This window comes from Diceros bicornis, chromosome 37 (genome assembly GCF_020826845.1).
Source record: "Diceros bicornis minor isolate mBicDic1 chromosome 37, mDicBic1.mat.cur, whole genome shotgun sequence".
Lineage (NCBI taxonomy): Eukaryota > Metazoa > Chordata > Mammalia > Perissodactyla > Rhinocerotidae > Diceros > Diceros bicornis.
Window position 1 is genome coordinate 9,231,554 of NC_080776.1, and position 14,189 is coordinate 9,245,742.

Sequence of the window (14,189 nt, forward strand, 5' to 3'; positions counted from 1 at the left end):
ACCGCCCCCCAGCAGCTGCGTCTCAGCCAGGCACACACACCTCGCAGTAACACACACCTTCCCACACAAACCAGCGCGCCCCGCGCACTGGCACCTCCCTGTGCACGCGCGCACGGACCCCAGCACCTCTCCTTCCCCTGCCCTCCCCGCGGACCGCTCCCACCCCGAGTCCTGAGCGGACCGCAGTGGCCCCGGGACACGTACACGCCTCCATCCACCCCCCCCGTCGTGACGTCACTTGGGGTAGAGCTCTGAGACACTCTACTGGGGGGCGGGGGGGGGGCAGGAAAGGGGAGGCGGCAGAGCTCCCCGAGCCGGGACAGTCACTCTCTCTGGGCCGTGGGGCCGGGCACAGACAGCGCCGCCCCCCCACACCCCTGGCCCGCCTAGCACGCCCTCGGAAGCGCAGGCTCACGGCGCTGCGCTGGGGGGGCTCCCTGGCACCCCAGCCTCTCGTCCCCAGCCCGCAGCACCTCCGGGCCCCCCTTACCCTCGAGAGGCACCAGGAGTTGTGGCAGGGGGGCCTTGGGAAATTCCCCGGACCCCTGTGCCAGGAGGTGCCCGGTGCGCCCGCCCGCCCCCCCCCCCGAGGGCGGTGCCCGGGGGCGCTGCCCCATGGAGCAGGGAGGCGGGCGCCGTCTGCTCCCGGAGCCGTGACCCGAGTCGGAGCTGTGTGTCGCAGCCGCCCCGACCCCCGCGGATCATGCGCCGTCGCCCCTGGCTCGCCGGTCCCGCCGGGCTGTGAGCCCCCCAGTCCCTGCCCGTCACGGCCCGCGCGCCATGGGCAGCACCCACCCTTGCCCCAGGCTGCGGCTCCGACCTCGGCCCCAGCCGCGGCCCGCGCTCTGCGCGCTCCTGTTCTTCCTCCTGCTGCTGGCTGCCGCTGTGCCCAGGTGAGCCCTCGCCTATGCCCCGCCCTCCTGGAGAGCCGGGACCCCCAGGGACCGGGGCCTCTGGCGCTTCTGCTGGGGCAGGGGACCCTGGAAGGAGGGAGGGACAGTGTCGCAGGGAGGTGCTGGTGCCCAATGAAAGACAGTGCCCTCGTAGGAGGGGGTTGAACTGGTGACAGAACATGGGCAGTCCAGGGAGACAGGGCAGTGCTCAGGAAAGTAATGGCTACTAGAAAGGGAGGTGTGTGTGTGGGGGAGCAAATGTCAACCTGGAGTCCCTGCCATGTGGGGGGCATGCACCCCCACCCTAGGAGTAAGCTCAAACTGCCTTGCTTTACCTAGCAGGGGCAGGGATGGGGGCTGGAAGGGAGTAGCCCAGATGGGGTCAATGAGAGACTACAGCCAGAAGGGTTCTGTGTGTGTGTGTGTGTGTGTGTGTGTGTGTGTGTGTGTCTGTGATTGAGTGAGCCCAGCAAGCTGTGTTGTAAACAGCAGGCTGTGTGTGCACATGTGTGTGAATGTGAGAGCTCACCGATCAATGTATGATGATCAAGATGAACACGTGTGTGTACTTGTGTCTTTGTGTATGTGTGTAACTGTGACAAAGTGTGCATGTGTGTAAGTGTTCTTGGGGCTTTGTGCACCTCAGTGTGTGCAGAAATGTGTCTGCAAGAATGTGACTGTCTGAAACACGCCTTTGGGAGTGGTCCCCTGGGGAACACTGCATATGTGAGCATCTACGCCTGGGGATGTGCTTATGGAATACTGTATGCGCATTTGGACATGTTTACCTGTGTGGGTGTGTGGCTGGGTGGGTTGTGTTGGATAGGATGATGGTGGGAAGGTCAAGTTAAGGAGAATGGTTTAGGGGTACACTGACGGGCCCAACCTACAAAAGCAGGGGTTAGCACACGGGGATCACGGACTGTGTCCTCCTAGCCCCCCAAAACACTCCCACTCCCACCCCACACACCTGCAGGTCGGCACCCAACGACATCCTGGGCCTCCGCCTCCCCCCAGAGCCCGTGCTCAACGCCAACACGGTGTGCCTGACCCTGCCTGGCCTGAGCAGGCGGCAGATGGAGGTGTGTGTGCGACACCCTGATGTGGCTGCCTCGGCCATCCAGGGCATCCAGATCGCCATCCACGAGTGCCAGCATCAGTTCCGGGACCAGCGCTGGAACTGCTCCAGCCTCGAGACTCGCAACAAGATCCCCTACGAGAGTCCCATCTTCAGCAGAGGTAGCTGCCCCTCGCCCTCGCCCCTCTACCCACCTCCTTCAGCACCTCCACCCCAGAACCTGTTGGCCAGCCATCCCCAACTCACTCCCTCAAGCTGGCTGCCTCCCCAGGTGCCCATCTGCCAGCTGTGCTGCTCTCTTGCCTCTTTCTGGTCTCAGAAGGGCCAAGGGGGCCAAACTGGGCAGATGTGGCTCCAGGTTGGGCTGTGTAGGCTGAGAGTGGCGGGTTCCATGCCTGAGAAGTGGACTCTTGGGTTATCCAGACCTGTCGTGGTCACAGCATATCTCAGGCCCAGGAAATAGCCATATCTGTCACTTGCCTCAGTTTGCCCTCTACCTAGTAAACAGTATTTAGAATTGAGAGCCTGTGATAAAGTACCAAGAATCAGCATGAAGAGGGGTTGGGGACTTTTGCCAAATGGTATAGGTGGGGGAAGCCTGGGCAGGTAAAACATCTGTGTGTCCGCAGAAGCACATCCCGGCGGGGTACACCACCAGCCTCTGTGTCATCCTCGCCACCTCCGAAAATCCTCTCTGAATCAGAGGCACTGGGTGTGTGCGTGCCTCCTGCCCAGCAGGCCTGAGGGTCCTGCCAACCCTTTCTCCCCTCACCGCTCAGAGAGGCCGCAGCCCACTCCCTATCCTTCTCCCTAACTTCTGGGTGACCAGGGCTACCCCTAACAATCCCTAGAGTAGCTTGGGCTGGAGATGGCAGGAGCTTTTGTCACTCATTTTAGCTCACACCCACCTCCTGCCCTGGTATCTTAGGCCTTGACTCTGGTTTTTGGGAAAGATGGGGGTCCAGCCTCCTGGATGGGCCTAGCTGGGTATCTTTCCTTCTCTCAGCTGCTTGGGTGGGACAGTGCGGGGACCCCATGTGGGACAGTATGGGGACCTGGCTCCTTGGGACTTGTCCAATTCTTAGGTGACAGTGGAGGAGGAGGGAGCCCACTGTAACCTTTGGCCTTGAGGCCCAAGGCTTTCCCAAGGGAGAGTCAGACTCGAATGTACCCCAACTTCAGAAAGAACTCAGAAAGCAGGGGCCTTTCCCTTTTCCCCAGGACCCCTCCTTGCATCCCCTGGGCCCCCAAGTCAGGGGCCACCCTAGCCTCCCGCAGCCCAGCCCCAGGCCGCTCGCCCCGCCCCCGCTCCCCACTTCTCCCACCCCCGCGCGCCCGGGGCGCTGTTTCTACCCGGCCGAGCCCGGCCCGGCGCGTGTGGCGGCATGCAGCCGCGAACTAATCCCCGCGGGCCGCGGCAGACGGCTCCCGGCCCCAGCCGCGCGGCCCTCCCGAGAGGGCGCCCCCACCCCTGCGCGCGCTCCCGCCCCGCCCGCCCCGCCGCATCCGAGCCCCGCCGGCGGTCCAGGAGCGGCGGCCCGGGACCCCGGCCGGCCGGCCCCCCTCGGCCCGGGCGCCCCGGCCCGGCCCCGCCGCCCGCGCCAGCAGACACGAAGTGACAGGCCCGGCTCTTTCCTGCCGGGCGGGGCCGGGCCGGCGCTCGCCGCCGCCGCGCGCCCGCTCCCACTCCGGGTTCCAGGTCACCGCGCTCCCCGGAGCCCCGTTTTCCCTCCCGCGCTCGGGCCCCGGCGGGGAGGACGCCCGAGCCCTTGCTTCGGGGTGCGCTCGCTGGGGCTCGGGCAGACGCTGAGATCCTCACTCCGGCCGCTCCGGGTGAGGCAAGGCGAGCCGAAGCAAGCTCCTCATCCCTCTCCCCGGCCTCGGTGTCCCCTCTTCCCCTCTGGTCCTCCTGGCCCCTCTAGTGAGTGAACCCAGGCGTCCCGATCGCTTCGCCCGCGGGAGGCCCGAGTGGCCTGGTGAAGGACATGGGGTCTTGGAAGCTTGGGGGCGAGCTCGGAGCGGTGGAACTGCGCGGGGTTGGAGAGGCGCCAGGCGCTCCCGGGTTCACCTGCAGTTTAATAAGCGGGAGGTGAGCTGGGGGGATGGGTGGGGGGAGAGGTTAGGGGTGGACGGGGGAGACTTGCCGGGGCTAGCTGGCGCGGGGCGGCGCCCAGTGCGGGGAGGGGGCGGGACAGATGCTCCTGGGCTCCGGCAGGGGGGCTGGGCTCCTTCCTTTGGCCTCAGAACACCGTCCTACCTCTGTGGCTTCTGTCCCCTCATTGGGACACCTCATTTCTACCTCTCCCTCCTCGGAGGGGACTCTGGGGTTCTGGAAAGAAATTGCCGCTCCCCACACCATGGGCCAATTCTCGCTCACTCCACATCCGGGTTCACCCTCTTCTGGGCTCCTTTCCTGGTCCATCTTGGCCCATCACCTCAAGGACTAGCTAAATTTGAATCCCATGGGGCCAGTCTTGGTGGCAGCCAGCCCCTGGACTGGGTCCTTCCCCCAGTCTCCCTTCTTTTCAAGCTGTGGATCGTCTATTGTGGGGTCAAGTGAACTCAGTTTCCCCTAAGTGGAATATCAGGGCGCTGACCTCTCTTCTGACCTAGGCTGCCAACGGGATTCTCTTAAAGGTGCCTTCTGCCGTGTTTAAAATTCAGAGACTGTGGAAGGAGGTGGTCCCTTGGGCCTTCCATCTTAATGCTGTTACTGTCATCTAATTGTCCTGACAGCTTCCCTGAGATGGGTTGGGCTGAAGGGATGGGGTTCTGATGTAGGAGGGAGAGGGAGGGTGCCTGAGCATATGGAGTGGACAAGATTGGGAAGGCAGGGCATGTAATAGGGGTTTACCCAGCCAAGGAGAGGACATGAGGAGGGGGCTGGAATCCAGGGGTTTGGGGAAAGGGAGAGGGGCCTCTAGGGGCCTAGAAAGAGTCAGAAAAAAGCTGTGGGAGGACCCCCAGCCCAGGCTGACTGCTTTGCCCAGACCAGGGGCAGCTCTGACCTAAATGCCAAGGTCACTGGTATCCCCAGCTTTTTATTCTGAGGAACCAGGCAGATGGTGCCCGGGCGAGTGGGGTGCTGGGCAGAACACCTGCTGGAGGGGAGGTCTTCATTGTGAGGACTAGAGGACCCCTCTGTCTCTCAGGATGCAGGGACCAGAGGGAGATTTGCGGAAGGGGCTGCTTCGGGCTGGACTCGGGCACTGGAGCGAGAGGAATGAGAGGACAGGGAGAGGCTGGATGGAGGAGAGCGTGGTTAATGCGCACAGCAGGTCCCAGCGCTCGCACACAGTTTAGGTACTGGCTTCACTCAGGCCCAGGCCCATTCGGCACAGAGGGGAAGAGGAGGCGTGAGGCCCTGCGGCAAGCCGGGCTCCCAGCCCAGGGCAAGCCAGCAATTTGCGAGTCCAGCCTCTGCTTCCCACCGCCCTGGCTTTCTTCTCCCACCTCCCTTTTGCATTCATCCTTGGGGAGTCTTGGTTTTATGCCAGGCCTCCAGGCTTGGGGTACGTGCTGCCACTCAGATAGGGAGACTGAGGCACAGGCAGTCATATCCCAGGGTCACCTAAGGTCCTATTCTTCTAATGGTACCCAATAAATTAGCCAACACATATTAAGTACTTGCTGTGTGTCGGGCACTGTGCTAAAGCACTTTATCTATACGTTAGGATCCTTGAATAATCCCCATGTGGTGGGTCCCGTTATTATTCTCATTTTACAAATGAACTGAGAGAGGCTGGGTAACCTGCCATTAGTCACACAGCTTGTAAGTGAGCTGTAGGGCCAGGACTCAAATACGGGCCAGCTGACTTGAAGGGATCACACTCAGCCCCGTGTCATCCCGCCTCCCAAGCTGCAGTGCCACCATGATCCTCTTCTGTGTGTCCAGAGGTGAGCTGGTGCGATGGAGGAGTAGTCCAAGAAATGAAACTGACATTTACACACACACACACCTACCCACATTTGTGCAAACGTGTAGCCACATTCAGTGTTACCCCTAAGTGTTCCCACACGCACACAACTCTTCCTTCTCTCTCAGCCCAGGCACACGAGCGCGTACAGATTATCTGCATGGAGAGAATGGAGACCAGACCTCTCTGCTTCCTCCCTCTTTGACCCAAATGGGCGGGGCTAAGCTTCCCTAACCCCTCCTGGTTCCCACTGACTCCTGAATCCTCTCTCCTCCACACTCCCCTACCCTCCAGACCTCCTCCCCCAGCCCCTTCCTGGCTGTTGGCTGCGGCCTGTAGCAGCAGCTGACTCCACTTAGATGCTGGCAGTCCCTGTCTCAGATCAAAGGCGAGGCAGCTAATTGTGCGTCTTAACGAGCCCCCCTAATGCTCCAGGCAGCCCAGCTGGCCAGGGCCCCGCCCCCTCCTCTTCCAGCTGGCCAGATGGCACAGTGCCTGCGTCTGCCCCAGACAGTCGGGGCCAGGACCGAAACTGGGGCCCTGAATGGGAGCCGGGGGCAGACCCAGTGGGCTGGACTTCTCAGAGGCCTGGAACAGAGGGTGGCCACACAGGCCCTGCCTGGTCATCCCTACATGTGGCTGTGACAGCTTCCAGAGGCCATGGGATGGTGTCTTTAGCTGCCTGGGGTAGGTAGGGGTGTTCTCTGCAGGCTGTGGGCTACACTTCTCTAGATTCCTCCAGGCCTGAATGCACCTGAGCCTGGAAGATGGTGGTTGGCCCAGCACATCCCCCTGGACCAGCCTCTGGCTCTTTCCTGGTGCCTTGCATAGACAGGGCCTAGGAACTGGGAATGGGGCTACCTGGGGTTCTACCTCAGCAGCAGGTCTTTCCTGGAGCCAAATATCCTTCAGCAGAAAGTTGCCAGGCCTGGGAGCTGGGAGAGCTGGGGCTAGGTCCAGCTCCATAACCCCTATGACCTTGGCACAGGGGTGTGTGTGCTGGGCGCTGATTTCTGAGGCCTAGGCTGCCTCTGGAGATCTGAGTATTGCCATTTGTCCTAGGAGTGCACTGATGACTCCTCCAGCAATAAGAGGAGGGCTCAGGGTTTCACAGATGAAAGGCAGGGGATAAACACAGGCTGTGCTCCCAGCTTGCGTCTGCCCTCATGTCCCTTGGGCCCCACCTCCCAGAGCAGCATCTACTACTCTGCAGCCCCCACCAATTCTCAGCATCCCCTTTAAAGGCTCCATCCCTATCCCCATCCCCTCATGTCCACTCATAGCTGGGCTCTTATGGAAAAGCTGCTGAGATGCTATGAGCTGGAAAGAGAAGATAGAGAGGGACAGTCTGCTTCATGGGCCTCTGGTGGCCCAAGTGACTTATTCTAGAGTGGGTCATGAGCTGCTGAGCTCTGTCCCTGATCGGGGGAAACAAGAAGCAATGGCCTGAGACTTCAGGAGTAGTGATCGAGGTCAGACAGCAGGAAGAACTTCTCAATAATACCTAATGTTTATTTAGTACTTACTATGAGTAAGGTACTATTCTATGTACTTTAAATTTACTAACTCATTTAATTCTTGGAACAACAGCGAGGCCGATAATAGTAACCCTGTTTTACAGATGAGAAAACTGAGGCATAGAGAGGTCAAGTCACTTGGCCAAGGTCACATAGCTGTTAACATCTGGTAAGTGGGAGAGCCAAGATTTTAACCCAGGCAATCTGGCTCCAGAGCTCATACTCTTAACTACTACACATCTTGTCTTTTTTTTTTTTCTGGCTGGGCAGGGAGAGGAGGAGAGGGCCCTGTGATGCAGAAAATGGGCATTAGGGGTAGGATTGGACTAGGGTCTCTGTCCAGTCCTGGTTGGCTCCCTGGGGTCTGTGAGCCCCAGAGAGCATGGCCTCCCCGTCCGTGATGCTAGGGTGGAAGGACCCAGAGTTTTTTCCTCTGACTCTTTGGCCTCCCCCAAGCCATCAGCCTCTAGGCAGGTTCCGGGCTTCCCCTACAGGGGTCCGTGGCACAGGCAGATTCTCCTCCTCATATAGGGGCTGTTATTGCTCTTGGCTTCTCCTGCTGCCCACTCTATCCGGTTCAGAGGCTGGTCAGAGACCTGCACTAGAACCTGCTCCTAGCAGGTCTTTTCTCAGATGCAGAATAAGTGAGAAGCAGCTTCCAGGTCTGGGAGCCAGACCCTCCTCTGCAAGTAGGCCTCCCCCTGTCACTGGCCCAGACCTACCAGGGCCTTCCCAGAGGATGGCTCAGGCTGGGAACCAAGGAGGAAAGCAGTGTGAACAAGTCAGTGGCTAGGCTGGCCCAGCGCTGGGCCCCTCAGAGTGGCTCATCAGGGAGTCTGTGCCCCCAAGCATCTCAGAGAAGGTGTCTGCCTTAGTTTGCCCTTCCCTCTCAGTTTTCACCACTACTCTGTGCTTGACCCCGTGCAGGGCACCGGGCTCACCTCCAGCGTCCCTCAAACCACCTCTTCGGCTGAGCTCGACCGACCGCAGGCAGGGGGGCTGGGCAGTGCCCTTCTCTGAGCAGCCTTTCAGGGATGCCCTGTGGACAGGGAAAGGGAAGCTGAGGGCTCATCTCTCTGCCTCTCGAATCTGGCCATCAGAGACTGTCCTATGGTGGTCCTAAGGGGGTGGCACCAGGCAGGCAATCTTGTGGCCGGGAGCTTTTGGGGAACACGTCTCCTCCTACTTACTCTTCTGCCCATTAACATCTCCTGGGGCCTGGAATTCCATCACTGGCAATTTATTCTTTAGGTTCAATTTTGCCTTCTTTTTGCAGACTTTTTTAAAAATTGCAAATATCACATGAAAGGTAATAGATTAAGTCTCTAGTCTCAAAAAGAATGTGGACCAGATACTTTCTGTCTAACTGGAGAGATGTAGACACAAATCCTGAGCTTGCTAAGGGTGATGTTGAAGAAACAGGGGCGTGCAACAAAGGGGGGCTATGGGGAGACCTCCCCACCCCATCCTGTGTGCAGAACTTCGGCGGTGACTTCTGCCCCCTCTTTGTGTCCTTGTACCAGACCTTCCCCCAACAGTGGGCCTCAGTTTCCCCTCAGTGTGGCGAGGAGATCGGGCAGGGAGGGCAGAAGGATGGGATGTCAGGCCCCTCGGAACCCATGCTTCGTGGATCTGAACCCGCAGGTTTCCGAGAGAGTGCCTTCGCCTACGCCATCGCGGCAGCCGGCGTGGTGCATGCGGTGTCCAACGCGTGCGCCCTGGGTAAACTGAAGGCGTGCGGCTGTGACGCGTCCCGGCGTGGGGACGAGGAGGCCTTCCGTCGGAAGCTGCACCGCCTGCAGCTGGACGCGCTGCAGCGCGGTAAGGGCCTGAGCCACGGAGTCCCTGAGCACCCAGCCCTGCCCCCCGCCAGCCCCGACCTGCAGGACTCCTGGGAGTGGGGCGGCTGCAGCCCCGACGTGGGCTTCGGGGAGCGCTTCTCTAAGGACTTTCTGGACTCCCGGGAGCCGCACAGAGACATCCACGCGCGCATGAGGCTCCACAACAACCGAGTGGGGAGGCAGGTGAGAGCCCCACTCCTTGGGTCTGTGCCAAATCCTTCCACCTAGGGCCCTTCCCCTCCCCCAGGCCTCCCTCTCCTCTGGGGACCATGCTGCTTGCCCAAAGTCAGCAACTTTCTCCTTGCTCCCTGCTAATTCAGTCAACAAACATGCATTGGATACCCACTGTGCGCCAGGCTCTGGACTAGTCTGGGGATACAGGAATGAAACCACCCTTCCTGGGTGAGTTCACTCTCCGCTCGGCAGCCGGTTCCTCCCATTTCCTGTCGTGAGCTGTGGGGAGAGCCCTGGGCTGCAGTCAGACCTCAGGCGTCTAGGCCTGGCTGGGCCCCTCTGGCTCCTCCCCTGTAAAGGGAGAAGGTTCAACTGGATCATCCATCAGGCCCCCCAGCTCTAAGGTTCCATGATTCTGTGATCTCTTATGCTGGGACTCCCCTCCTCTCCCAGCCTTTCTGTGCCGAATGAGGGATTCCTGCAAAGGGAGGGTCCTAGGGGCCACTGTGGTACTGTGCCAAGGTTGCTCCCTCCTTTCCGCCCTACCCTCAAATATTCATACTACCTCAAAGGTCATTCATTTGAAGAAAAAAAAAAAAAGAAAGGAAAGTCATACTAGCCTGCATTTATTGCCAGCCGCTATGTGTTAGGCACTGTCCAGAGCACTTTACTACACATGAGCCTGTGTAATCCTTACAGCTACCTGGGAAGGACGGTTATTAACCTCATGTTAAGGTATGGAAACTGAGGCATAGAGAGACTAAGCTTGCCCAAGGTGATGTGACCAGGAGAAAGTGGTAGAGGCAGGATGCAGCCCCGGACCCTTGAGCTCCTGTGGGTAGAGTGTGGTCTACACTCTGTGCATGCCTACACTGAGATGCCGCCTTAGCCCTCATGATAGCTCAGCTCCCTCCTTTCCAGGCTATTCGGCCCTCCCTTCGCCCCGCCCTGCCCGGCCTGCTCAGGCCTTGTTTCTGGCTTCCCCTCACTCTGGCTGACATCTTCTCCATCCCACTTCCCTTTCTCCTGGCCTCTCAGCCCAGGCCAGTTCACCTTCTCCTTCCACAAAGACTCCTGCCGATTCAGCGCCAACCATCCTGACTTAGAGGTGAGGTAAACTGAGGTACATCCACCCTCGGGTCACGTCCAGCTCCCACTCAGCCTTGCCCTGTCCATGCAGCTCTTTTCCCAAGCTTCGATACTACCCCAGCCCATACCAACAGGGCCTCCTCCTCCTCCTCCTCGTTAAACTGGTTAATTAATGGCTGCTGCCTGTGGGAAGCAGATGTTCTGGGGCTGTTGGCTAGAGGAGGCACTGGCTGCTTCCCACATGGTGCTGACACCACAGGCTGCACATATAAGCTGTGGGGCCCTTTAAGACTTGGAGGGGCAGGGTCCCTGTCTTAGGGCCCTACTGCCTAGGTTTGAGGGCCCCAGATCATTGCTCTCCCCGTCTGAGGGTGTGTTTTTGGAGTGGAGTGGGGGAAAGGAGGATGTGCCCAACTTCCTCTGGGGTCTCTGGTGAGGATAACGCCAAGGGGTTCTTAGGGAGGAGACTCAGAGCAGGTTGAGAGCTGGGCAGGAGGTGGGTAGGTTGTGTTCCCATAACTCCCTGGGAGGCCTGAGAACCTCTCCCCTTTCACTGGGCTGGGGGCTGGCTCCCTGGGTTCCCTTCTGTATTCAGGTAGAGCCTTTGGCCCCTGTTGGTGCTCACTGTTTCCTGGGAGCACTCAGCATTGGGCAGAATAAGCCCCAGCCAGTATAATGCTGGAGAAGGAAGTCTCCCCAGCCCCTGCCCCCCTCCTAGGCCCCCTGCAAAGGGCTTCAGGGCCCAGAGGAGGTCGGGGCTGTCTCAGACTCCTCGCAGCCCCCCATCACAGCCTGGAGCAAGGCCAGAGGCTTTGGGGCTGGCATATGGTGGGGCCAGCACCCCCCTGCTCCTGGCCCCCACGCGAGGGGGTGGAAGGAGAGGGAATTTCCCTGAGGATCTGGGATCCCCCCTCAGGAAGCAAGAGCCTCCAGCCCCAGGGGCCCCCTGCAGCTGCTGGGGAAGGCGGGCAGGAGAGGAGAGGAGCAGGAAGGAGGGAATTCCCCCAGGGCCTGGCCTGGTGGGAGGTGGATGGGAGCTCAGCAGAAGAGCAGGCAGAGTTCTTCTTCTGACTGCCTGGCTCAGGAGCTGTGCGCCCCCACCGCTTCGGGCCTCAGCTTTTGCGTCTGTGTAATGGGAGTTGGTTTCAAGGGCCTCTGAGCTTCTCGCGGCCCGGCCCAGCCGTTGGGAGGAGGGCAGCGGGGGGGCCGCGGGCGTCCCCCTCACCTGCCTCCCTCTGCAGGCGGTGATGGAGAACATGCGGCGGAAGTGCAAGTGCCACGGCACGTCAGGCAGCTGCCAGCTCAAGACGTGTTGGCAGGTGACGCCGGAGTTCCGCGCCGTGGGGGCGCTGCTGCGCAACCGCTTCCACCGCGCCACGCTCATCCGGCCGCACAACCGCAACGGCGGCCAGCTGGAGCCCGGCCCCGCGGGGGCACCCTCGCCCGCCCCGGGCGTCCCGGGGCCGCGGCGCCGCGCCAGCCCCGCCGACCTGGTCTACTTTGAGAAGTCGCCGGACTTCTGCGAGCGCGAACCGCGCCTGGACTCGGCGGGCACGGTGGGCCGCCTATGCAACAAGAGCAGCGCGGGCCCCGACGGCTGCGGCAGCATGTGCTGCGGGCGCGGCCACAACATCCTGCGCCAGACGCGCAGCGAGCGCTGCCACTGCCGCTTCCACTGGTGCTGCTTCGTGGTCTGCGAGGAGTGCCGCATCACCGAGTGGGTCAGCGTCTGCAAGTGAGCGGAGGGCTCCCCTCCCGGAGCCCGGCGCTCCGTGGCTGGCGATCTTGGCCCTGCGGCCTCGCCTTGGCTCCTGGGAGGGGAGGTCGGACCACGTGATTTTGTAGGAACCTCCCAGCTCTGAGGGTCGTCAAGCTGCAATCACGGGACAGTCCAGGCCTGCCTGGACCTCACCGCTCACTTCTGTGGTCTGCAGCACTGATTCATCTCCCGGCTCCCTGCCCCAAGCTCACCCTAGAGCCAGTGTCAGCCCCTGGCCTGTCTCCTTTCATCCCTTCACCCCTTCCCCGGCAGTGGGAGGGAATGAAGCAGCTGATGGGCACGGGGAGGAGGATTAAAAAGAAGAAATGGACATCACTGAGCTGAAGAGATTCTGTGGAGGCCTCAGACACCCTCCCCAACCAGCCTCTGCCCCTCATCATTCGTTTGACAAATATTTATTTTGCACTCTTTGTGATCTGGCGCTCTGTGGGGGCTGAGGGGTGCTGGGGATACAGATGTGAATAAGAGAGACACAGGCACCCGCTCTCTTGGAGTTTACATTCTGGCTGGGGGAGATGGACAATAAACAAGTAAATACACAAACAAGGTCATTTCAGACAATGCTCTGTGCCGAGAAGAAAATAAAGCAAGACACTGGATGTAGAGTGATTTGTGGGGAGTGGGGCCCCTTTTAGTTAAAGCCACTGGTCCAGGAAGGCCTCTCTGAGTTGTGGTCCTCATGCTGAGACCTGCATGATGAGGAGAGCCAGGCACAATTGAGGGTAAGGGCTTTCCAGGCAGAGGCCAGGCAAATGCAAAAGCTATGATGTCAGAAAGATTTTCTCAGCAGGAACAGCAAAAAGTGATTGGAGTGAAGCAATCAAGGGGCAGATTAGCAGGAGAGGAGCTGGTGGGGGGGGGGTGGAGGGGGCAAGGGTCGCATCACGTGTCCTTCTAGTCCAAGGTAAGGAGTTGGGATTTTATTTAAGAGGAATTGGGGCCCTTCAGAGGGTCTTAAGCAGGTGAGTGTGGTGGTCTGATTCTCACATGGATTGCTGTATGGGGAATTGAATGACAGGGACAAGATGACAGCAGGGGGGCCAGTTAGGAAACTACAGTCATCTTCCAAACCAGAGATGGGACCTGGACTGGACGGAGGCGGTGGGGACGTTGACAAGGGGCTGGATCAGGAGCCCTGGATGCCAGACCTCTAGCTGTCCACCTACTGCCTGAGCCCTCTGCCACAAGCCAGGACGAGTGGCGGTGCCCAGCAGCACCCGTCAGCAGAGACGGGAGGCACTCTGAGAGGAGTAATCCTGGGCAAGACCCAGCTCAACCCAGCCAACCCAGCGCCCCGGGGAGCAGGTGGGGCTGGGAGGTGCGGCTGGGAGGAGGGTGGTGGGGGAGGGCAGGAGACACACTGTCTGGATTCTGGTCTCTCGGAGTCCAGGCTTGGGAAGTGGGGTATGTAAGTAAGGCTGGGGTTGTGGGGCCATCCTTCCTGGGCCTCTTGTGCCCTCGGCTCCCCAGCTCAGGGTGCCCCTTGGCGGGTCAGCAAGCCTCCCCTCCATACCCCCATAGGAACACTGCTGCGCTGGCAGTTTGGGTCCAGTGTTGCTCTCTCTTTGGCTCTCAGATCTGATTTTTTTTTCTGGAATAGACTCGCAGGAAGGATGGCAGTGGAGAGGGAGGTGGGGATCCCAGGGAAAGAACACTTCACTTACTTCATCCAGGCCTCTTGCTGCTCACAGGTGAGGATCCTGCTGCCTCAGTTTACCCCAGAATGGCACCCTTCTTGATGAACCAGACAAGGATGAAGTCTTGTTTCTTTTCCCAATTGCCAGCCTACACATATCCCCATATTTCCCCAGCCCTGTCCCATGTCTCCCTGCCCCTGGGTAGGGGTGAGAAGGCAAGGAGGCTCTCATAATGATGCATCCCTGTAGGCCCACCAGCTAAG

At 60.1% G+C, this 14,189-nt stretch overlaps 1 protein-coding gene across 1 annotated transcript; it reads left to right on the plus strand.

Moving 5' to 3' along the window:
• The first annotated feature begins 630 nt into the window (after positions 1-630).
• On the plus strand, positions 631-12,716 carry WNT10A (Wnt family member 10A). Its single transcript, XM_058533021.1, has 4 exons — positions 631-893; positions 1,870-2,132; positions 9,050-9,429; positions 11,751-12,716. The coding sequence occupies exons 1-4, from the start codon at positions 781-783 to the stop codon at positions 12,246-12,248; spliced, it is 1,254 nt and encodes a 417-aa protein (XP_058389004.1). The 5' UTR covers positions 631-780; the 3' UTR covers positions 12,249-12,716.
• Positions 12,717-14,189: the final 1,473 nt, after the last annotated feature.

Bases quoted from the DNA above. Each gene is read 5' to 3' on its own strand.
- WNT10A (XM_058533021.1), top strand. From the start codon at position 781: ATGGGCAGCACCCACCCTTGCCCCAGGCTGCGGCTCCGACCTCGGCCC. The intron at 2,133-9,049 runs GTAGCTGCCCCT...CTGAACCCGCAG, and splicing joins GAGTCCCATCTTCAGCAGAG to GTTTCCGAGAGAGTGCCTTC. The intron at 9,430-11,750 runs GTGAGAGCCCCA...CTCCCTCTGCAG, and splicing joins ACAACCGAGTGGGGAGGCAG to GCGGTGATGGAGAACATGCG.